This window comes from Uloborus diversus, chromosome 8 (assembly GCF_026930045.1).
Source record: "Uloborus diversus isolate 005 chromosome 8, Udiv.v.3.1, whole genome shotgun sequence".
Taxonomy (NCBI): domain Eukaryota; kingdom Metazoa; phylum Arthropoda; class Arachnida; order Araneae; family Uloboridae; genus Uloborus; species Uloborus diversus.
Genome location: NC_072738.1, coordinates 46,180,728 through 46,203,461, shown reverse-complemented (window position 1 = coordinate 46,203,461; position 22,734 = coordinate 46,180,728). Strand labels below are relative to the sequence as shown.

The following is a 22,734-nucleotide window of genomic DNA, read 5'->3' as shown; positions in this document are numbered from 1 at the left end:
GACAGGAGCAAATAAGATGTCAGAAATAAAGATGTTCAAATTTCTAAAGGTCCTGATCATCGAATCAAAGCCAATGCTTTAAAGCGAAAGGATTGAATCTTAATGAATATTATGTAGTAAACACTTTGTGCGAGGTATTTACAAGCTGGAAACATTCACCTTAATTTCATCAGCTTTGTATTTTTACTGTAATGTGTGAAGCTCTATTGATGTATATTAAATTGATTATTAGAAAAACTCAACCTGAACAATTTTTTATTTGCTTCCTGCAAAGCTGAAAGTTTCCAGTGTTTTGACGGGTTTCAAACAGTTTTATTTGATTTGTGTGATTAAAATAAAAAACCACTATTCATTACCTCATGAGAAAAAAATTAATAATTATTAATTAAATCTTGAGTTTTGGAGAAGTGGTGTTGTATTTTTATCCTCTAGGTTGAAATGTTAAATTTTAGGTTTAAGTTCTTGTTCTTTTTAACTAAATGATGGCAAATGTTCGCTAGAAAACTACTTTTTCAGCAGTCTCCCAAGATTTCAAAACTATGGTAAAGATGCTTGGTTGTTGAAGACTCTAAAGGAGTAATTACTTCTTTAAACTATACTGAATGGTGTGTGGTTCTATTTTGTTTTGTCTTTACACTAACATTACATTATGGCATACTTTTCGGTTTCAAAGGAGTGATATTGTTACAAAATAAATTTGATTTAATTTTATGCTCAGAGTTTCAAATTCAGTCTCACTTTAATTTAAGCAAGTTAATTATTACTTTGTAATAAATGAATGCATATGAAAGGGAGTTGATCAAAATTTGAAACTAAAAGCCACTAAGTATGATATGTATCTGAACGAGTCGTGGTGTCTTAATCCGTAAGGCATCGGACTTATGACAGGAGGGTCCCTGGTTTGCTCCTCGCGAGTCGAAGATCTACTGTCTTAATTAAGGGTGACTGGGGAGACGTTAAATATGCTCGTAGTCACAAGTTCCTCCATGAGAAACGATACTAGTGGGGGGTGCTTGGCCGGAAGTTATGTCGGCTTCTGGTCTGGTTCTAAATTATCGAACTTTCCATAGATGGTGTTACCATCTATCGTGTTGTCTGAGCCAAATCGGACTTCCATCTAGAAATAGGTTTTCGATTAAACGGAAGCTGTTCCCCTTTGCCATACTATCATGTAGCCCCCACCCCAAACCTGGAACAGTATTCGACTGTTTGCTCTAAAAAATTGATTGAAACCGTAAGAAATTGCAAATAGTATGGGGTATTTCGTGAAAGGGTTGATTCAATGAGAAGCGGGGGGGGGGGGGGGGATTTTTTGCTAGAGACGTACCGAGTACTCGGCCAATTCACCGATTACTCGGTATTCGGCCAAATTCTGATCAGATACTCGGCCAATACCGAGTAGTTGCAAAAAATTGAATATTGTCCAAGACAGATACTAAAATTTATTTAAAAAAAAGAGCAAGCATTATATTTTGCAATCATTTACAATTAAAATTTAAATTTTGAGAATAATGAAGTTTAATGCTTCAATGGAATAAATCTTTATTTTAATGTCCCCAAAATTAATAAAACTTATTTATTAAAAATTATGCAAAAAAGGTAAGTATTGAAAATATGGAATTTTTATATTAAAAATGGATTTTTGCTACAAACAAAAATTAGTTATAAAAAATATAAAAATACCTTTGCTTAAAAAATAAAACAATGTTAAAAGCACAGTGCAGGAACACTGCAGACACGTGTTTTGGCGTTACAAGGAATTCCTTTTTCAATGCACAAAATGGGAGCTTGTGGATTTAAAGGAATCCGACAAAAGTCGGATTTTTTTTGTCGAATGTCTTTACATTCTTTAGCTCACATGTTATGCACTGAAAAAGAAGTTCCTTGTTTTTTCCGGGGGGGGGGGGGGGCAGAAACACGTATCTGCAGTGTTCCTGCACATTTGTTTTATCTGCTTTTAAAAATTATTTATGTTTGGCGTGCTAGAACCATAATTGATTGGTATACAGTGAAACCCCTCCTAATGGACACCCCTCTTATGCAGAAAATTTTAAATTCCCCAGTTCCAATGCAAATAACATTATTAAACCCCTGTCCTTCGGACACCTCTCTATTGCGGACAAAAAAAAGTGTCCTGCTAGTGTCCGCATTAGAGGGATTTAATTTGTTTTAATTCCAACTTAATTAATCATACCTTTTATTTATTTATTTTTAATTTTAAAAAATAACTTTTTTGTAAAATTTTTGACACAAACAAAATTGTTTATATAATGCATAATTAAATTTCAGCAGGAATTTAGTTTTAAAAACTATTATATAGACAAGGAGGTCTATACTACTATTCCAATAAGTTCAAAATTCATCACATGTGTGTTGGTGTTTTTTCTTAAAACGTAATTGGTACTTGGTAACTCGGCCGAGTACTCGGTACTCGGCCAAAGTGCTACTCGGTACGTCTCTATTTTTTACAAATATTTTAAGTGATATTTTAATAGTATTTTTCTGCATTCAAGATGGATGTGTCAAGTATCATGCAAATTTATAATCAAAGATGGATACGTGTCAAGTATTATGAAAATATTTAATCAACCAAGGGTTTTGTGATCCGAAATTTCCAAAAACTTTAGGTTCTCGTTTCAGAAAATTTTGGGTTTACAACACATTCTAAAACGGAAAAATTATTTTAAAAGAAAATGTTTAAAATTATATGCATATTTAAAGAGTTTTTGCGGGGGGGGGGGGGCGGGGGAGGAGGCCTCGAGCTTCCACCTAGTTTCAGAAGTTTTCTGCTTTTAGAATTTTTTGCTTGATTCCACAATCACCCATGAAATCAACATATATAAATTTTTCATGTTTGTAAAACATTTAATTTTTATTAGATTTTCATAGTACAGTGAAGCACCATTTATACGTTTCTCTTTTATATGTTTTTAAATTGGTCCCTGTAGAGTCTAATACGCATTAACCTATACCTATTATATAATTTTTTATCTGTACACTTTTTCATACAGTCCCTTCAAAAACGTATAAACGGTGTTTCACTGTATTTGTGTTGGCTGGGTGCGAATACTGGTCTAGAGCAGGTTATAATACAATTAAACAAGAAAATTGTAGTAGGTAAGACTGCATTCTAGAGCATGACCCTCCTTAAAATGAAATCCTGTATCCGCCCCTGAATGTAAGTAGATAGCAAACCAAAGTTAACAAAATGTTTGTTTTGTCCGTTATTTCGAGTGATGTGCAACTTGGTTTTTCACCAGATCTTCAGTTAGAAAGAGAATGGCTGAAACATGAGTAATAATTACAGATGTACCGAGTACTCTGTAACTGCTCGGTACTGGGCCAGTACCGAGTAGTTGCAAAAAAATTAAATTATTTAAAGCAGATTTTACAATTAATAAAAAAGTGCAAGCATATAATATACTGCAATCATTTACAATTCAAAATTAAATTTTGAGAACAATGAAGTTTGTTATGCTTCAATGGAGTAAATCTTTTATTTTAATGCCCCAAAGATAATAAAACTTATTTATTAAAAATGGAGCAAAAAAGGTAAGTACAGAAAATATGAAATTTTTATATTATTAAATGGATTTTTGCCACAAACAAAATTATTTACAAGAAGCATCAAAATACATTTTCTTAGAAAATAAAACAATGTTAAAAGCACAAATGTGCAAGAACACTGCAGACCAGAGCCGGTCTTAGTATATGCGGGGCCTGATTGGAGAGTTCTGGTAGGGCCCTTTACAGAATTATTTTACAAACTTGAGAAGTGCCGTAGATTTTTACAAAATGGGTAATTATCCATCCTTCTTCAAATTTCTACATCACGTTTGATTTTTACTTATTTTTTCTTAAGAAATGAACGAATGAATGCCCACAAAAATAAGTGAATTTTGAGAATGTAAGATAAGTAGCTCTGAGATTCTTTATGCACAATCACAGGTGGCTGGTGCACTAAAAAGGTGTGGGGGTTAGGGAGCGGTGTCCCTGATACTAATTTTTTCTTTCTTTTTTTGTTAAATCTGACTATATTATAGGATTTTAACATGGCTGATTAAACCTCGAAAAAATGGAATATAGCCTCCAAAATAGGGACGGAGATGGCCACCGTAGACCTCTCTCTTCCAATTTAAAGTTCGATTACTGTCAAATAACATGAGAAAATTATATTTAGTTGGAGTTTTTAGTTTTTATTTTAATGAAATAAATCAATCTGCCCAGTAAAAAATAATTTTTCTTTCGATCAGTATTGTTACACTCTGAAAAGTGAGGGGGCAACCCACCCTCTTGGAAGAGAGTGGGCGGTTGCCTCCCCCCCCCCTCTTACGAGCCACCTATGTGCACAATTTATAACTTTGACAAAAAAGTAAAATGCACAAAAATTTACCAGTTCTAAAAAAGCAATTTTAGACTGTCTTTGGGATGTCAGAAGTGGAACGGAGATGCAAGGAACGGCGGAGCTCCCTTCTTGAAAACTTTTCAAAGTTGAAGTTTAAAAATCAGTTTTGGTACCGAGATTAGGTAGAAGGGGGGTAGAGGGAGGGGGGCTTTAGAGGTCAGATAAACAGCTGATGGTCGGCGGTCCCTGGAAGAGTCATCAAAGCGATAGAGAAAAGATTAAATTTAAGCTGGAATTTTGTTATAAAAACTATTATTTGGACATGGAGGTCTATACTACTATTCCAATGAGTTCAAAATTCGTCACGTATGTGTCGGTGGTTTTTCTTAAAATATAAATTGAAACTCGGTACTCGGCCGAGTATTGCATACTTGGCCAAAGTGTGACTCGGTAGGTCTTTAGTACTAGTTTCTCCAAACCTTTAACCGCCGCACCCAGCCGTGCGGGGGGCCCGCTACGCGGACCCCCGGATGGTGGAACCTAAGGCTTACAGCTAAGTGGTGGGGTGTGTGCGGAAAAAAGTTTCTCCAAACCTATAAAACATGTTTTGAAAATGTTTAGTAATTTAAAGATGCACCAAATATTCGGTTCAACTGGTACACTGCCTATTTGGCGGACAAACAAAATGTTTGGTTTCGCCGAATACAGTCGGATCTCGATAACTTGAAATATTCTTTTATCTCGAAGTTTTCCTTGTTTTCCAATCTCTCAAGACTGTAGTGGAAACTTCCCCATAGCTCGAACTACCAATAACTCGAACCATTTAGCTCGTCTCTTGGGACTTCGAGTTATTGACGGTACTTTAATATTAGGCGCTCTAATTGTAAACAAATTTAGATATTCGACAATCGGTACACATTAATTAAAGTTATAGTATAGCATCATAGTACAGCTATTGGTATTACATTCAAAGCAATTTTAACGCAGGAGAAAGCACTCGGATATTTAATTTAAATTTTGTTATCTTTAAAAAAATTTTTATGCCTATGATATATCAATCTTACTACAGAAGCAAGTTGATTAAACAAAAAAAAAAAAGTGATGAACAAATATGTAATAAAATATTAAATATCAAACTGTGTGTGAACTGAAAAGCTACAACAGGAGAATTGATTGAATATGACACCAAAACTCCTGTCATAGCCATTCTGTATGAACACAGTGCAGAAAAGCTTCCATCATTGAAAAAATAGCTTCAACTTAAGAATAGGAATTACAATTCACAATGTACTTGTAATTCTTGAAAGCAGACTTTGTATCAACTTTATTTCTGTTTACGAGGTATTCATAAATGCTTATCATTGAAATCGCGGTAATGATCGACAAACGAAGACTCGTTTTTTTTTTTTTTTTTCTTATTTCTGTATTTAAAGGATCAGGAAGATCAGATCCGTTGATCGACAATTCTTGAGAACAGCAAAGCCTACCTAGAACGGAAAGAAAACAAAATTGCCTGAACACTGTAAACATCAATCGCTAGCAAAATAGATTCGCCATCCATCTACTAAGGATCGGAAAGGTCACAGCCATTGAAAGATAATTTTTCACAATAACTAAGTTTGTCTTTCTCATTTAATGCATTGAAATACGCAGAAGACATTATTCTGCTTTTTAAAGAAGCACAACAAAATCGCTTTCGCTATGAACACCCATCTCTAGCAATGGAGATTGGCGCTTAACCGGAAATAAGACGCGCTACTTCCGGTCTACGTCAGTGGTTTGTTTGTTTATTTAGGATATTTGGTGAATTCGGAACTCTAGCGCTCGAATACGCTACCTTGCGGTGACTTACAAAACTGCAAATGAAGCTAAAACATTGCCACGTTGCGTTCCATGTGTGTCTGTTGACGTAAACACAGGCAGTTTGTTCTGAGTATTTATTAACGCAATCGATGTGTCTTAGTTTGCTTTCAGCTACAGAAATTAATTCGTCCCTTAGTAGTATTCTCGAGCTCCTCAAAATAATGTTAGTTTTCATTATTTCCTTAATAATTGGTGAAAGCGAAAATTCTGGATTAACAAACTTGGATAACGTTATACAAGGTAAAAAATTTTATTGTTTTGTATGAATTTGTAAGAATATGGGAGTTTTTTAATCTTAAATTAATTAAACTTACCATATTTTGCAGCAGCATTTAGTTGGAATGGACAGTATGCAAAATATTTTCTTGAATATATTATCGTAGAACAAAATGAATAACCGAGAAAGAATTTACTTTATTCCTTTTATTCTCAGCTGAAAGGTTTCGCCAAATTTGTTTAGGGTTATAGTTTTAGTATAGAGCGAGCAAAGTAGCCTTGACGAGATTTCGCGTTTTTAGTTAAACCATTTTTAATTTTTATCATGAGTGGAATAAAATGGTAGTAAGATTACAGAACTCGATAAGTGAAAAGAAATAATGGTCAATCAACTGATAAGAAAACTACCACCATATATCCGTGAGATTTTTTTTGATGATTTGCATAACATGACACAATTAAATCGTAACTCAGAAATTAGAAAAATCGGAACTGAAAATTTTTAAATTAACCGATTCGGAAACTCGAGAGAAATAACTCAGCTACAATTGGAAAACAATAAGCGCTATAGCCAAGCAAGGCAAAAAAGTATCATCTTCTTTCTATTACAATTTGTAATGTCATATTGAATTTTCTAGCATTAATTGTTATTCTTGTCAGGCCACAATTATTATTTAGTTTTATCAAGAATTGATAAATATCGAATTCAACATCGTGGAAATAGCTGCTTAGAACTACGAACTACGTAGTTTGCATTAATCTTTGACGTTTAGTAATGCTTCTTGAATTCTCATTTCTTTCTACGTGGGCCAGAATATCCACAAGACTTTGAAAATTAATTTAAAAAGAATAAAGCGAAAAAATCATATGTACGAACAAAAATCACAACACTTTTATTTTCTTCGTTACCATGTGCGTTTGTTTTAGTTTTTAAGTCCGCCATTAGACAGTGACTTCAGTGCCCCCTATAGTTCGTTGGGAGTTGCGAATTTAAATTTGCCCCACATTCCACTACATACAAAAAAAAAAAAAAGAAAAAAAAAAAAAAAAAACACACACACACACACACACACACACGCACAGATAAAGGTTGCGTTCGACGAAACTCACCGGTCGACCAGTAAGTAACTGGTTACTAACCGAAGCGTTCTATCAATCAACCGGTAACCACAGCGCAGTGTTGGGCATCAACTAAAAAAATCAACTAAATTTGTAATTGATTGATTAGTTGACTAAAGTAATCCGACTCCCATTTAGTTCAGACTAATATTTTAAAAATTTAATTCAATTGCAGACGAAGATTAACGTTAGTTTAAACTAACTGGTTAGTTGACTAAAAAAACTAATTTAGTTCAGATTGATTTAGTTCAGATTAAATTAATCAGATTGAATTTAGTCAGACTAAAAGTAATCAGATTAAAAGTAATCAAATTGATTTGATTACTTTTTTAATTCAGATTACATTCGTAAAATATAAATATCACATGAACAGAGGCACATTTGTATTTCTACGTGTATATATATATATATTTATGCAAGCATACACGAGTTAATGCGTGTATATACGACTACGTGCGGGTATATACGTATATAAACGTGTTATCCCGCGTATGTTCGTGTACGGAGGTATATTTGAAATTTTAAGTAAATATACATATTTATGTGTGCATACACCAGTAAATACGTGTATATACGAGTATGTACGTGTATATAAGAGTATGTACGTGTACACATAAGAATATGCGTTTAGATACGTGTTACCCCGAGTATACTCGTGTAAAATGGTACATTTGTATTTCTACGTCATATTCCAGCGTGCGTATACGAGAAAGTACGTGTATATACAAGTATGTTCGTGCACACACGAGAATATGCTTATAGATATGTGTTACCCCGAATTTACTCGTGTAAAGAGGTACATTTCTATTTAAACGTGTATATACATATTTATGCAGGCATATACGAGAAAATACGTGTATATACGAGTAAGTACGTGCACACACGACAATAGGCTTATAGATACGTGTTTAACCCGAGTATACTCGTGTAATATGGCACATTTGTATTTCTACGTGTATGTGCATATTTATGCGTTTATAAACGAGTAAATACGTGTATATACGAGTATGTACGTGTACACACGATTATGCGTATAGATACGTGTTACCCCGAGTATACTCGTGTACAGAGGTAAATTTGCTTTTAATTGTGTATATACATATTTATGCGTGCACACAAGCGAAGATACGTGTATATACGTGTACACATGAGAATATGCGTATAGATATGTGTTACCCCCGAATTTACTCGTGTAAAGAGGTACATTTGTATTTCTACGTTTATATACATATTTAAGCGTGCATATACGAGAAAGTACGTGTATATACAAGTATGTTCGAGTACACACGAGAATATGCATATAGATACGTGTTAACCCGAGTATACTCGTGTACAGAGGTAAATTTCTATTTAAACGTGTATATACATATTTATGCAGACATATACGAGAAAATACGTGTATATACGAGTAAGTACGTGCACACATGATAATAGGCTTATAGATACGTGTTTAACCCGAGTATACTCGTGTAACATGGCACATTTGTATTTCTACGTGTATGTGCATATTTATGCGTTTATAAACGAGTAAATACGTGTATATACGAGTATGTACGTGTACACACGATTATGCGTATAGATACGTGTTACCCCGAGTATACTCGTTTACAGAGGTAAATTTGTTTTTAATTGTGTATATACATATTTATGCGTGCACACAAGCGAAGATACGTGTATATACGTGTACACATGAGAATATGCGTATAGATATGTGTTACCCCGAGTATACTCGTGTAAAGAGGTGCATTTGTATTTCTACGCTCATATACATATTTAAGCGTGGTAGTAGGGGAAAAAGGACAGTTCTGCGACAGCCGGCGCAGCCCGCAGCCAGCTGCGCCGTCCATCTCCCCGATTGCGCCTCCCACTCCCCCTCCGACCTTGGGGTTGACCTTAGGGTTGCGCCTCGAACTTGAAGAAGGTGACGAGGGTTTTTTCCCGTGATTTCGCCCCTCCTCGTTTTCACTCGGCTACGTTTTCGCTCTTCCTCGCTTTTGCTCGGCTACGTTTTCGCTCTTCCTCGTTTTTGCTCGCGTTTTTACCGTGAAAGGTTATGAAGGTTTTTCGCGCGTTTTTAGATATTTTCCCGCGTTTTTGTACTTAGAATATTTTTTGCGCTTTAACGGTTTTTTAGTGATTGTAAATTATCATTTTTCACAAAAATAATTTTTTTTGTTTTAAGTTGATGGTCCCACCAACCAACCCGGTGTATTTGATAAATACACCCCATCAACGTTTTTTTTTTTTCATCTGCCGATGCAATTTGCATACCAATGCAGATCAATTTTGAATATATCAAAAAATAAATAAATAAAATTTCCTTTAAAAAATTTACGAAATAAAATTTCCTTTAAAAATATTTTTCCTGAAACATCAAAGAAAGTTTCAATTCTAAAGTCCTTTTTAAAAGTAGACTCACCAACAGATGACTTCTTCTTCTTCTTCACATTATTTTTACCAACTTTACATTGTCACTCTTGGAGTTGCTAACTTCATATTACTAGGTCTAGCAACATATACGATTTTAGTGCACATGAACATAGGTGAGAATATCTAACACTCACATTCAATTCATCATGCACATAGATTTTATGTTAACAAACACACACAAATATTAAAATACATTTGGGACTTTTAGCGGATCATAATTAAGAGTTTCAAGCAATTCACTCTTTAAATAATCATATCCTGACACCTGGAGATTTCATTCAGGGCGTCATGACCGAGAGTTTTTTTGATACCCAGGTATCAGTCCCCTTCCTCGGCTCAGCCAGGAAATCATAAATCACATTCACTCACATTCATTCTCACATTCTCAAATTCATTCTCACATTCACACACATTCACTCACACATTCATTCTCACATTCACTCAGGCATTTAAAATATATACACTATATACAATCAATGTGGCCAAAATAAAAAAGCAACATCTGAAAAGCAAAGGAATTAAAACATAATGAAAAATCTGCTGCAAATGCTGAAAGGGAAAAATCATTAATTACAAGCATACACTAAGGTACCTTTAAAAATAAATAAAAATCAAAAATCAAATTAAAAAAAAAAATTCTTACAAAATTAAAAAATAAAAATTTTTACAAAAAAATAATAAAAATTAAAATAAATGTTTACAGTTAAGTTGAAAAATCATTAAGTTAAATGGCCATATGAGGAAAAAAAAAGAGCTCATCTGGTTCAATCTCCATCCAGTCATCTCAATATCCAATCTTCATTTCTTCGAATATTTTTTCACTTCCAGTATTTTTCAAAAATTTCAGGTCTTCCTATTTTCAATCATTGTAATAGTTAATTTTCTTCATGTCTTCATTTCTTTTCAGAATATCAGTTTCTTCAATTTTTCATTCTCCCAATTTTTTCTTAATTTTGTAGTGTCCATATGCTAATGTATTTACATGATCATCCAGTATGTATCGCTTATCATCGAATGGGGAGAGAGCTGTTTTATTAATCTGTACAGTGTAAATTTGATGATTTTCACTTCCAATTTTGGAAGACTGTCCGCGTGTTGCTTGCACTCTTTGTAAACATCTTCTATAATCTTCATGGCGGATTCTCTGCTTCACAACACGTCGATTTACACCTTTTGCCGTCTTTTTTTCTTCTTTTGCAGTCTTGATAGAATACATTTTTGCCCTAAGGCCAACAAATTCTTCTATGATTTCTCCATTCATCTCGTCTTTAAATTTACCAATTTTCTTTTTATTATCTTCACTATATAGCGGATGTGTTTTTGGATAGTCGGAGGTATCATACAGATGAAGATGTTCTTTCATATCTGCATAAAAATCCTCTGTTTCAATTTGATATAAAAGAGAATCCGTATCCGTAAAAAGGAGTTCAGCCCTCTCACCATATACATGCATAATATATTTGTAGTGGAATTCTAACATCAAAATCTTACTTAATTCCAGAATAATTAGGCCCACGTAAATTGGACGACAAAGTAAGATTGACGTAATCGTTCTTTCTACACCCACCAGCGCGTCGGAGAAGATTTTATAGTGACGATAGCTGGGATCTGCCACGACTTTGAGTGCCCTTCTCTCTGTGTTAACTAAGTCGATCTTCACTCGATTTCGCAAATTCTCCATCGTTTTACCGTACACCGAGTTGTTCATCAACTTGAAGAAGTCCTTTTCAAAAGAGTTGGCAGCATTCTTCCGCTTCTCTGTGTTGAACTCGATGTACGGTTTAAGCCATGCCTTCTGTTTAAATGACATCATTTTATGAACATTCTTCAATTTCAGACCAAGGGATAAATATAACTGCAAGTTCTTGTGATAAACGATGTAATGGGTTTTGTCTTGTAAATTTGGTACTAATTTTTCACAAGATGTAAATTTATTCCCAAGTTCTTCTAAGATGTTCTTTGCGGAAGGAGAGAGCATTTCTTCGACAATTTTCATCTTCTCGACGGCTAGTGGGTATAAATTGTGCTCATCGTGCAGCTCAGCCCCGTATTCAAGATCCACCTCTAAAATGTAGCCAACATCACTGTTTGATGGTATGGAAGCAATCCATGCTTCATCCACCTGGCTGGCATCAACCCATTTAAATTCACCATACGGCAAGGGTTGCGACATCGCCCACCCGTAAAGATTGTTGGCATCTAAATACATGATGTATTTGGATGGGGATGTCGGGTCGAAGTTTGGCATATACTTGTTATTGGCTTTTGCATGCCTTTTTGAAATGGTTGAAATGCCCCCGCGAATGCCACGTTCAACGAATAAATGCATATCGATATCCGTAAGCAATTCGAGGGGCTGGTCAGTCATCTTTAGACATGCTTGCCATCCCAGACCAGGGGCAGTGAATGTATGGCAGGGGTCAATTTTGTAATATGTCAAGCATATTTTCCTAAATTTCTGGAATACATCACTTAGCTGATATACATCAGACGCCACATATAAATCGTGATAGTCTCCCATACATTTGATATTGAATTCTTTCCATACTGTGCTGGCATGAATATATGCTTCATCACTAATTCCTTCCTCCATTAGTGAGCTGAAGAAAGCAGATTTTGGTGGGAGACTTTTTTCCTCAAATTTTTGAAATGAATTCATATATTCGTAAGGATAGACCCCTTTTTTTAATAGAAGGTGGACCTTGTTTTTCTGAATATTTTCATTAAGTAGATGAAAATCAGATGGGGGCAGATTTCCTACTAGTTTTTCCAACGAAGTTGATAGAAATTGCAAACTATCCAAAAATACCAAAGGCACTTGCTCCCCTCGTTTTTCTTCTCGACATGATATGGTGAAAGAGATGTACTTCTCCATGTTAGTGGGAATAACAGAATATTCATATCCCGGGAAATCCCCCAGCGTCTTCACAATATGATGGGCGTCATAATTCTTCAAATTATGGAAGATCACTGGGATCATCTTTCGCACGCGATATTTCAAGTTGCAGGCTCGATGTGCAGCACCGCGATATCTTCCCGTCAAGTGATCATGATCGCGTACTCTGTCACTTCCAAGTCGACCTCCACAAATATGGCATTGAGCTGCAGTTTTAAAATTCATCTCTTCTTGAGGGGAGAGCACCATCGGAATAATGTCATTTAGTTTCTCCGCAATTTCTTCACGTTCTTCAAGCAACTTCGTGACGAAGTGTGTGGCAGCATCCACTCCGCGATAAACAGCAATAGGCTTTGTCTGCCTCCCATCCGGACCGACGATGAGATACGCATACCCGCAGGCCTCATGCATAGCAACTTTCTCCGTGTAGGAGTGGGAAGGGGGTGGTTGAGCAGATTCAATTGGCACGATTAGCGACTCAAAATCAGCATAGATGCAATATGATACAGGATGTTGATAATGATCTTTGTCAAACTTCAAAATATTTTCCCCCTGCTTTGGAAGCCTCACTCGTTGCGGAGCCACATTCTTGCAGTACTGTAGATGATCTTGGAGTAGGGATTCAGCCGAGAAGCGATGCAAGCATCTGTAACAGTAGAAGCGCTTGCCATCGTGATCTGTTAGGTCTCCAAGCAGTCTGCTCATATTTTTTATAAGACAGTAATGCTGTCTTTCTTCACTTGCGATGAGAAGAAGGTTGGCAACATCACTGTCTTCACGCTCCGAAACATACAGGGGGAATATTTCATCGTTCTCACATCCAAAAACATTGATTCTCAAATTATTCATCTTCTCAATGGCTCCGATTTTGTTCACTGGAACTGGATATTCCACCCCCTCCATCTTGATGTCAGCTTCATGAGGGATATAGTGGGAAACGCGTTCAGGCTTCACACTTCGATGGAAATTCTTCTTATGTGCTAATAAGCACCACAGCAGGCATTTGGCATCGTCGTTTTGAATGTTCAGCACGGCTTTCTTGGCTTGAATTTTCTTTGAGAGGGGGATATAACTTTTCCCCGCAAGTGGAGCATATTTCGCCATCTGAACTTCCACTGAAAGGGTTTTGTCAAATATCCACCCCGAACCAAGCTGTAAAAAGGCTTCCACGCATTCTTCAACCTTGGCAATGGCCTTTTCAATGTGGTCAGGAATGGTATATTCCATCATTTCCACTTGCGTGATGCTTCCATGAAATGATGTTATGGTTTCCACTTCCCCGTTTATTGTAAGACGGGTGTATTGCGCCTTCAATACAATGCGCCATTTCAGGGCGCGCTTCTCCCTTATTTCTTCAACGACGAGGTCGTGGATTTGAGGTCTCAATTCGTTGCAGGATAATTTTACATCTCCTTCATTTTCTTCACTAGGCGTGAGAAATTCAGATGTGAAGACGCCTAAGGCCGCCGAACGTTTGGTTTTCCTCACGCGCTTGGCCGGGGTGGCTGCTTCATCTGTAACCTTGCGCTTTGATGGACCTGCGGTATGCGAAACTCTAATATGCTGTTTGAGATTTGATGTTTTTCTAAACATTTGATCACATTGTGTGCATTGCAAATGGGGCTGAGCGTGTGCTGTGCGAACATGAGCTCTTAAAGTGTCCTTTCGGGCAAATGTCTTGCCGCATTCTTCGCACGTTATAGGAGTCTGAGTAGGAGCAGGAGCATGAGTCATCTTGTGACGGGTTAAGTCCGAATTGCGAGAGAAACCTTTGCCACACTCCTCGCATGAAAACGGCTTTACAGCGAAATGTATCTTCAAATGCTGTTTCAAATTTTTCTTCAATGTCAATATCTTTCCACATGTTGAACACACCTATCAAAGAGACAAAAATCTCTTTTAGAATCGGGCTTTAAAAAAGCAAAGTTTTCCCTCAAAATCTATTCTTAAAGAAAGACTAACGATAGTCTCAACAAAAACCTATTCTTGACAGATATCGTTAAAGGAGACAAACGCAACTGTAAGAAAACCTATTCTCTTCGCTTATTTCCCATCAAATGTCTAACGAAAACCTATTCGCCGCTCTGAAAATCCTAATAAAATAATCGAACACATTTCATAATAAAAAACCCTATTGCGAATCTGAAAACACAAAAATACAATTTCTAATAAACCCCCGCGCGAGTCTGAAAACACATAAAAACCGAATTTTTTTTTTTTTTTTTTTTTTTTTTTTTCCAAAATCAAACTATCACGAATCTGAAAACACAATTTCTAATAAACCCAATCCCGAATCTGAAATTATTCACTCAAATAACACAATATACTATCACGAACCTGAAAACACATAAAAATACAATTTCTAATAAATCCCCGCGCGAGTCTGAAAACACATGAAATACAATTTCCCCCCTTCCAAAACATGTTATGTAATTCAACACTAAGTGCTTTCTTCCTTTCATTTTATCAGTGAAAAAGACCAGAGGAGAAATTTTACGCTTCATTGATCACCAAAGTAAACATTAGGGGAGTTAGTCACACTCTATGCGTCAAACGGAGAAACAGTAGGGGCCCAAACTTTCACTGTGTCGAAGGACGAATTTCTTCACCCTCGTCAGCTCATAGCAAAGAAAGGGGTGGAATGCTTTTGAAAAGAAAATCTTTCTAAGCAAGACAAAAGTGTTTTTCCTTAAGCGAAATCATAAGTTGCAATTTATTATTTTTTCTAAATCTTAATCCATTTTTCTCGCAAATATTTTCTAACTTACAAAATTTTTTTTTTCTCAAACTAACAAAATAATATTTTCATTAAGCAAAATTTTCTCAAAAACAATTTTCTTATCAAAAATATTTTCAAACTTGTAACCAAGCCAATTTTTCTCTCAACTTACAAAAAGTAACCAATTAATTTTTCAAAACGTAAAATTTTTTTTTCTTTTGCAAAATAATTTTTAAACTAACTAATTTTTTTTTTCTCAAACGAATAAAATAATTCTTCATTAAGCGAAACTTTCTCAAACAAAAATTGTTTTTCACTATGTGAAATAATTTTTCTAACATAATTTTTTAAGGCATACAAAATATTCTAACATGTAAAGTTTTTTCTCTGACTTTGAAAAAAAAAAGTAAACAAATACATTCCCAACTTTTCTCTCATCAATTTCTCAAACTAGTAAACAAAATACATTTTTTTTTTCCCCAACCTGAAAACACATAAATACATTTTCCCATTGTTTTTTCACTATGTGAAATAATTTTTCTAACATAATTTTTTAAAGCATACAAAATATTCTAACATGTAAAGTTTTTTCTCTGACTTTGAAAAAAAAAAAGTAAACAAATACATTCCCAACTTTTCTCTCATCAATTTCTCAAACTAGTAAACAAAATACATTTTTTTTCCCCAACCTGAAAACACATAAATACATTTTCCCAATCCAAAATGTTTTAAACACATGATACTATGTTTCAGACACTATAATGCAAGTTACGGTAAACTAAAAGTGACAGTATTTTTTTTTTTTCTTTTCTATTAAACAACACTTATAAATTCTTTTTTTTAACTTGTAAAAAGATTTTTACTTATGATAAGATTTTTACTTATAACAATCAAAAAGATTTTAATCTGTTACGAAATTTTTTTTTTTTTCTATTTCACAATCAAAAAATATTTTTACTTGTAATGACCAATTAAAAGCAGTTAATGTCTGAAATGTAATATCATCGAAATGCAAAATAGACTTACATGAGCAGACTTCGGTTCAGAGGAGACATCAGGAGCGGGCATTGCAGTTTGAGCAACAGGAGCTAGTGCGATACTGGGTCGTGGGACTCCGCTGGATCCAGCCTGTTTTCAAAATAATAAAAATAATAAATACATATTCAACAAAAATACGGTTACATATATGATGACAATAATTAATATGAATTAATACTTACAATTGGTGCAAATCCAGGAGGAGGCATAACAACAGCGGGCTCCAACATGGATGTGGGGACATTTGCCATAATCGCGTCCCATTCCGCTTCATCAACTCCAAAGTCTATGAACTGCAAAAAGAATACATTGGTTATTGGACAATAAATGAAGAACAATTAAAAATGAATTATAAAACTAAATTAAATTAATTAGTTAAGAAAGTAAAGTTAAATTGAATTAAGAATTGTAAATCAATTACTAAGTTAAAGTGAATTAAAGTTAAAATAAATTGCAAAGTTAAAATTAATTACAAATTAAATACAAAATTAAACTTACGTTAGATGCAGAAGAGGAGGTGGTGTTTCCCTTGTTGAATTCCATTAGTGCTATGAATAATTGGTATGATAGTCAATACTTAAAATAAAAAAGCCTAAAAACAGCTTAAACTCCAAAGAAAGGAACGAAAAAGCACAAGGCAAGAGCCAAAGCTAAAGATGAGAACGTCTGGTTATGGCGAAGCAAAACGCAGAAGTGACCAATTTTCGAAATTTTGTTAAGAGTGTGGAAGAAGTGACGTCAATTTAATTAGCCAATGAACTTAAATTCATTAATCAAGACTGTGTGACATTGCTGAATCCCAACCAATAAAGGATCTTTAAAGTGACATCATTGATTCTGACCAATTAAAATTAGTTCACGTTTCTCATACGTCACGACAAATCTTTAGCCCTCTGATCGTCCCGAGGTTATGATTCATTCAAATCTCGTGATTTTGAAGTTCTTATCTTCCTCCCCTTTGACCACTTGTGGTTTTCGAACCACGAGAGTTCCATGATTCACTTATAAGATGAGATCAAAAGACAAACGACGTTGTTGTGGTGAATGCTAAGAGTCACTGTTAGAAAAACGTTTCATAGTAAAGGTTTTAATGACAAATGTTTATTCACAGATAAATTGATGTCATGAAAACTTTAAACAGTAAGATAAAACAAAGATAGACGTTGTGGTCATGAGAAAATGATTACACTATTTAATCAAAAGGGCTACAAGTCCAATGTCCTTACTCTACTACTAAGTATAAAGTGTTTTCGCCAGCCTTTGTAAATCTCACAAGCTTCTCAGTTCTTTTTTTTTTGTGCTGAATATACGTTTGCAGAAGTTGAGACGCTATGGAATCAAATTGCCCTCTGATGGTAAGCGACATCCCTGACCATATGTTTCATCTTGGAGGTTTAACGTTTACTCTTGTGAATAATTATAAAGACCATACCCGAGTGCACATACGCAAATTTATGCGCGAAAATCCTCACAGTAGAAAACTTCTTGCTACATCGCAAGGTGTTAGTATTAGTGCCAAAGTTTGGCATTACTTCATGCTGGATCTAGAGAGTATCCTGAACGAGCCGGATGAATCCATGAAGGTATTCTGCAAAGACTTATGTGTTTGGAAAAACGAATCCAATGGCCCCATAATGCTACAGAGGATGTTCACGAAGAAAGATGGAAGTCTCCAATTTGTCCCTGAGTGTGTTACCCTTGAACCTCTCCAAGTTTCGGAGTTGTTGAAATATGCTTCGGACGTTAGTTACCTGTTACAGAAATCCCTGCTATCTTACCAGCTGGCAAAACATGCCTCTAAATTGTTAGAAAACTCTCCCCCGGCTTCCTTCTCCCATACAGTCTTGATGGAGACACTATTGCGGTGTCTTCACGAGGAAATATCTCGCAACATCAGAAAACTTTCTGCTGAGAAATGTGACGGCTGCCGCTTCATGATGGGGAACCAGCTAGCTTGTTCGTGTTTAAACTCTGGTTTTGAAACCTTGTTTAGGGACAATGGACTTTTGGCCTATTACTTAATAGACTGGATAAACTTCTCCAAAGTGTTTGTAGATGCATGTAAAAATATCCCTTACTTTGTGAACATTGATGCCAGTTTTTTTGAAAAAATTAATTTTAGTGAAGTATTCAATGCATTGAAAGTGTTGTATGTAAAAGATGATCCCTGTAATGTAACGATGGGATATCTATCATAAGTTTTCTTTTGTTATCTGCATGTTTTTTCTGTTATTTTTAGATATTTATGTTTGAATAAACATATATACCGCTGTCTTTAAAATTGTAGGTCGCAAAACTTTCGTTCGAAACATCTAAGCAGTGAAGTTTATTATTTTTTTAACTGTGAACTTAAATGAACTTGCATGTAAAATTTCACAATCGGTTTGGATATCTGACAAGACGATGCGAAAAATCAATTTTGAATATTTTAAAAGTGTGAACATCTATCTGAAAGTACTTTCTTTATTATTTGTAATGTATATGTTTAAATAAATGTGTTTGATTTAATTTCCCTGTTTCGATTTACAAGTATTTTTCATCCTTAACAATTTATTTAATACAATTTCTTTTTTAATCGTTTATGAAAAATATTATATGAATAAAATTATTTAAAGGTTTAGATGAAACAGTAGAATGATAACATTTCGGAAATTTTTTTCCCCTCCCATTGAGTATGTGTAAAGTTCTTATCTTCCTCCCCTTTGACCACTTGTGGTTTTCGAAAGAGAATTCAATGAAGAAAATTTTCTATTTCTTTCTTTATCTGCCAAAACAAGATGGTTCGAATTCATTGAAGTGCAAACACCTCTGCAGATAAGGGGGTAGGATTTTTCAACGAGAGGGGAGATGAGTTTGTTCTCTTATGACTGTGTAAGCGCGATTCACTGATTGGCAAAACCCCTCCTCCCATTATCTAAAGGATATGAATCAGTTCGCAAGGTTGAAATTTAGCCCTGCGCTCTGCAAGAGAAGATTGTACGTTTAAGTGTATGAGAAGACAAGGTGTTGTAAAATTTTTTATATAATGGATCAATTAAAGCATCGATTCGTTGGTTGAAGCGTTAACACTCCACACTTATGAAAGTATTGATTTGATTATAACAAATTCTTTGGAGATGTTTATTTCGGAAATTTGATGTGTTCGCGATGAACGTATTTCGAAAATTACGCAAAATATGTTTGCTCTTTCGAAGAATGCTGTGGAATATGCTTAGAACGAGACGATGGTACATATATTGAGCTGGAAATTTGAATTAATTAAATGAATAGTGTTAAATTAAATGAAACTCTTGAAAAAAAAAAAAAATCTTTATCGTGAAAAAATTAGTGTCAAAATGTGAACTGATTGAAAATAGTTAAAGACTAAAAATGTAAGAAAATAGTTAAAGATTGGAAATGTCAAAAAATAAACTAAGTATAAAAAAAAAAATCGTGAAAAATGAATAAAAGATCTTAAACATAACATTTTGTGGCTCAATTTACTGTAAAACTTTCTCTTCATTGTAAAATTTCTATAATACAGTAAAACTTTCCTAAAAATTTGCCTGAACTCTTTAAAGTGTAGGTTAGAAATCTCGTAATAAGGTAATTTGTGAATGAATTTGGTACTGAAACCGAAATCATTGTTTCCACAAAATACACATTCAAAATTAAAAAAATATTATTATTTACATAAAATGAAATAAGCTTACATACTGAAATGCAGTTTTGCATCATTTGAACCACAAGTAATCACGTGAAATGTACGTAAAATGCGAAATTGTGGGTTTTCTGAGTATGCATATTAATTAGGATAGCCACTGTATTTCATCTCGCCGGTGTTCAGGATTAGTAAACGTTCGGATTACAGAGGTTCGCATTAAAGGGGTTCTACTGTACTGATAACAGATAAAACAATCAAAAAAATCCATTAAGATATAAGATATTGAAAAATGACTAGAGAAAAACAAAATTTAAAAGGTTTTTTGAATTTATTGGCCACAAATGCGTATAAATACTACAACTCTCGTAATTTGAATTTATCATGTTGGGGCCATTAGAAATGTGGGGTAGTTGGAAATAATCGCATGACACTTGTGATTTTTTAAACTAAACTGAAAATGCGTGGCGACTTAACAGCATGGGGAGGATATTCATTGATCTCCTGGTGTGTTTTCGAAGGTCTGTGTAAGTGTCGCCATTGTTTGAAAATGCGATAAGTTTACATGTAATATATCGACAGCCCGGTTATGACATCCAGAGACTGCAGTTTCGTTATGGGTCGTCAGTTTGCAATAGTCGTGACCGAGCTAGAGGAAGGTGTCGTCATTGGTTGCAACTTACAGCTTTTTATGGAATAAGTTTGTTCGGAGGAGATGGTTCGTAATTCCGCCAGATTCAGTCGTTTAAACTTCATCTCGCAAGATTTTAGTTCCTATTTTGTATTTAAAGTTTCTTTTTAAAGATTCTTTTATGCAACATCGGACTATTCAATTACTATTTTGCACATAAAAACTTTGAATGTCACTCTATTAAAAGAAATTCATTTAAATATAGAAGCTCGCTCAAGTCTTTGCAGAACTCGTGATGATCTTTCAATAATTGTTCGCTGGAGAAACGATGCAGGCAGCGGTAACAAATATGACATTTTCCATTATGTTTGGAGAAGCTGGATATAAGACGTGACATGTCTCGGATGAGACAGTAGTGTTGTGCCTCCTCATTAGCAATCAGCAGCAGGTTGATACAGTCCGTGTCTTCCCGTTTTGAGATGTAAAGTGGAAATATTTCGGCTTCTTCTTCTTCGCAGCCGAAAACATTGATCCGAAGATCATTCATCTTCTCCACTGCAGGAATTTTGGTGAGGGGGACCGGAAATTCCACCCCCTCCATCTTGATGCTGCATTCATGTTGTGTGTAGTGGGACACACGATGTGGGTGATCCTCTCGAGAAATGTTCATCTTGTGTGCTAGCAAGCACCACACCAAACACTTGTTATCTTCATTTTGAATATTCAATACCGCTTTCTTTGCCTGCATCTTACTAGTGAGCGGGATGTAACTTCTTCCAGCCAATGGCGCATATTTGGCAGCTGTCACTTCCACGTGAATGACGTGATCCAGGGTCCACCCCGATCCTAGCTTTAGAAATGCCTCAAAAGTGCTTTCCACCTTGGTAAAGGCTTCCTCCAGATGCTCAGGAATGGTATGCTCTACAAGCTCAATTTGCGTAACACTGCCGAAGTAATGGGTGATAATTTGTCTTTCACCATTATCCATTCTTCGAGAGAGCTGCGCCTTCATTATGATTCTCCACTTTAGAGCATTTTTTTCCCGTATTTCATCGACGAGAACATCTAAAATTTGTGGTCTTAACTCCCCAAGGCTCATCTTCACATCTTCGGCATTTTCTTTTGATGGGAATAATTTTTCAGTGGAAAAAACATCTAAGGCTGTCCGCCTTGTTTTCCTAAATTTCTTAGCTGGGGTGGAACCCTGATCCGCAGCCTTGCGCTTTGATGGACCCGCAGTATGTGAAACTCTCACATGCTGCAGCAAATTCGACTTTCGATTAAATTTTTCTCCACATTGGAGGCACTTGTGAATAGGCTCTCCATGAGCCGCACGTTCATGCCTCCTCAGATTGTCCAATCTTGTGAAGCTCATGTCGCAATCTTTACATTTTAGTGTGGCAGCAGCAGGTGCTGAAGCATGAGTCAGCATATGGCGAGTCAAATCGGAGTTACGGGTAAATCCTTTACCGCACTCATCACACGAAAATGGCTTTACAGTCAAATGCGTCTTCAAATGCCTAGTAAGAGCATCCTTCCTCGAGAAAGTCTTATTGCATGTTGGACAGACCTATCAAAAAAAATCTCTCTTAGAATCGAGCTTAGTCAAAAGCAAAGTATTTCCTCAAAATCTATTTTTTTTTCAGAAAATCAAGCTTTAACTATAAAGCAAAGTTTTCCCTCAAAATCTATTTTCAGAACTATTCAATCTCCGTTTATTCAAACTAATGTTTGACGATAGTCTCACGAAAACCTATTCCTAACAAATCATAAAACGAAGACCTATTTCTAACTCTGTAAAACCCTATCTCCTATCAAATCAATAATCACTTACCAC

At 35.2% G+C, this 22,734-nt stretch overlaps 1 protein-coding gene across 1 annotated transcript in view; it reads right to left on the bottom strand.

The window, feature by feature from the left end:
• Positions 1–17,287, bottom strand: part of LOC129228343 (uncharacterized) — a 30,035-nt gene extending 12,748 nt beyond the window's left edge. The window contains exons 1-4 of the mRNA XM_054863022.1: positions 17,125–17,287; positions 16,809–16,919; positions 16,615–16,716; positions 11,541–14,432 (exon numbers count right to left, since the gene is read on the bottom strand). Coding sequence (XP_054718997.1) covers positions 11,541–14,432; positions 16,615–16,716; positions 16,809–16,919; positions 17,125–17,169 — 3,150 coding nt within the window. The 5' untranslated portion in view covers positions 17,170–17,287. The remainder of the gene's footprint in view (positions 1–11,540; positions 14,433–16,614; positions 16,717–16,808; positions 16,920–17,124) is intronic.
• Between the last annotated feature and the right edge of the window lie 5,447 nt (positions 17,288–22,734).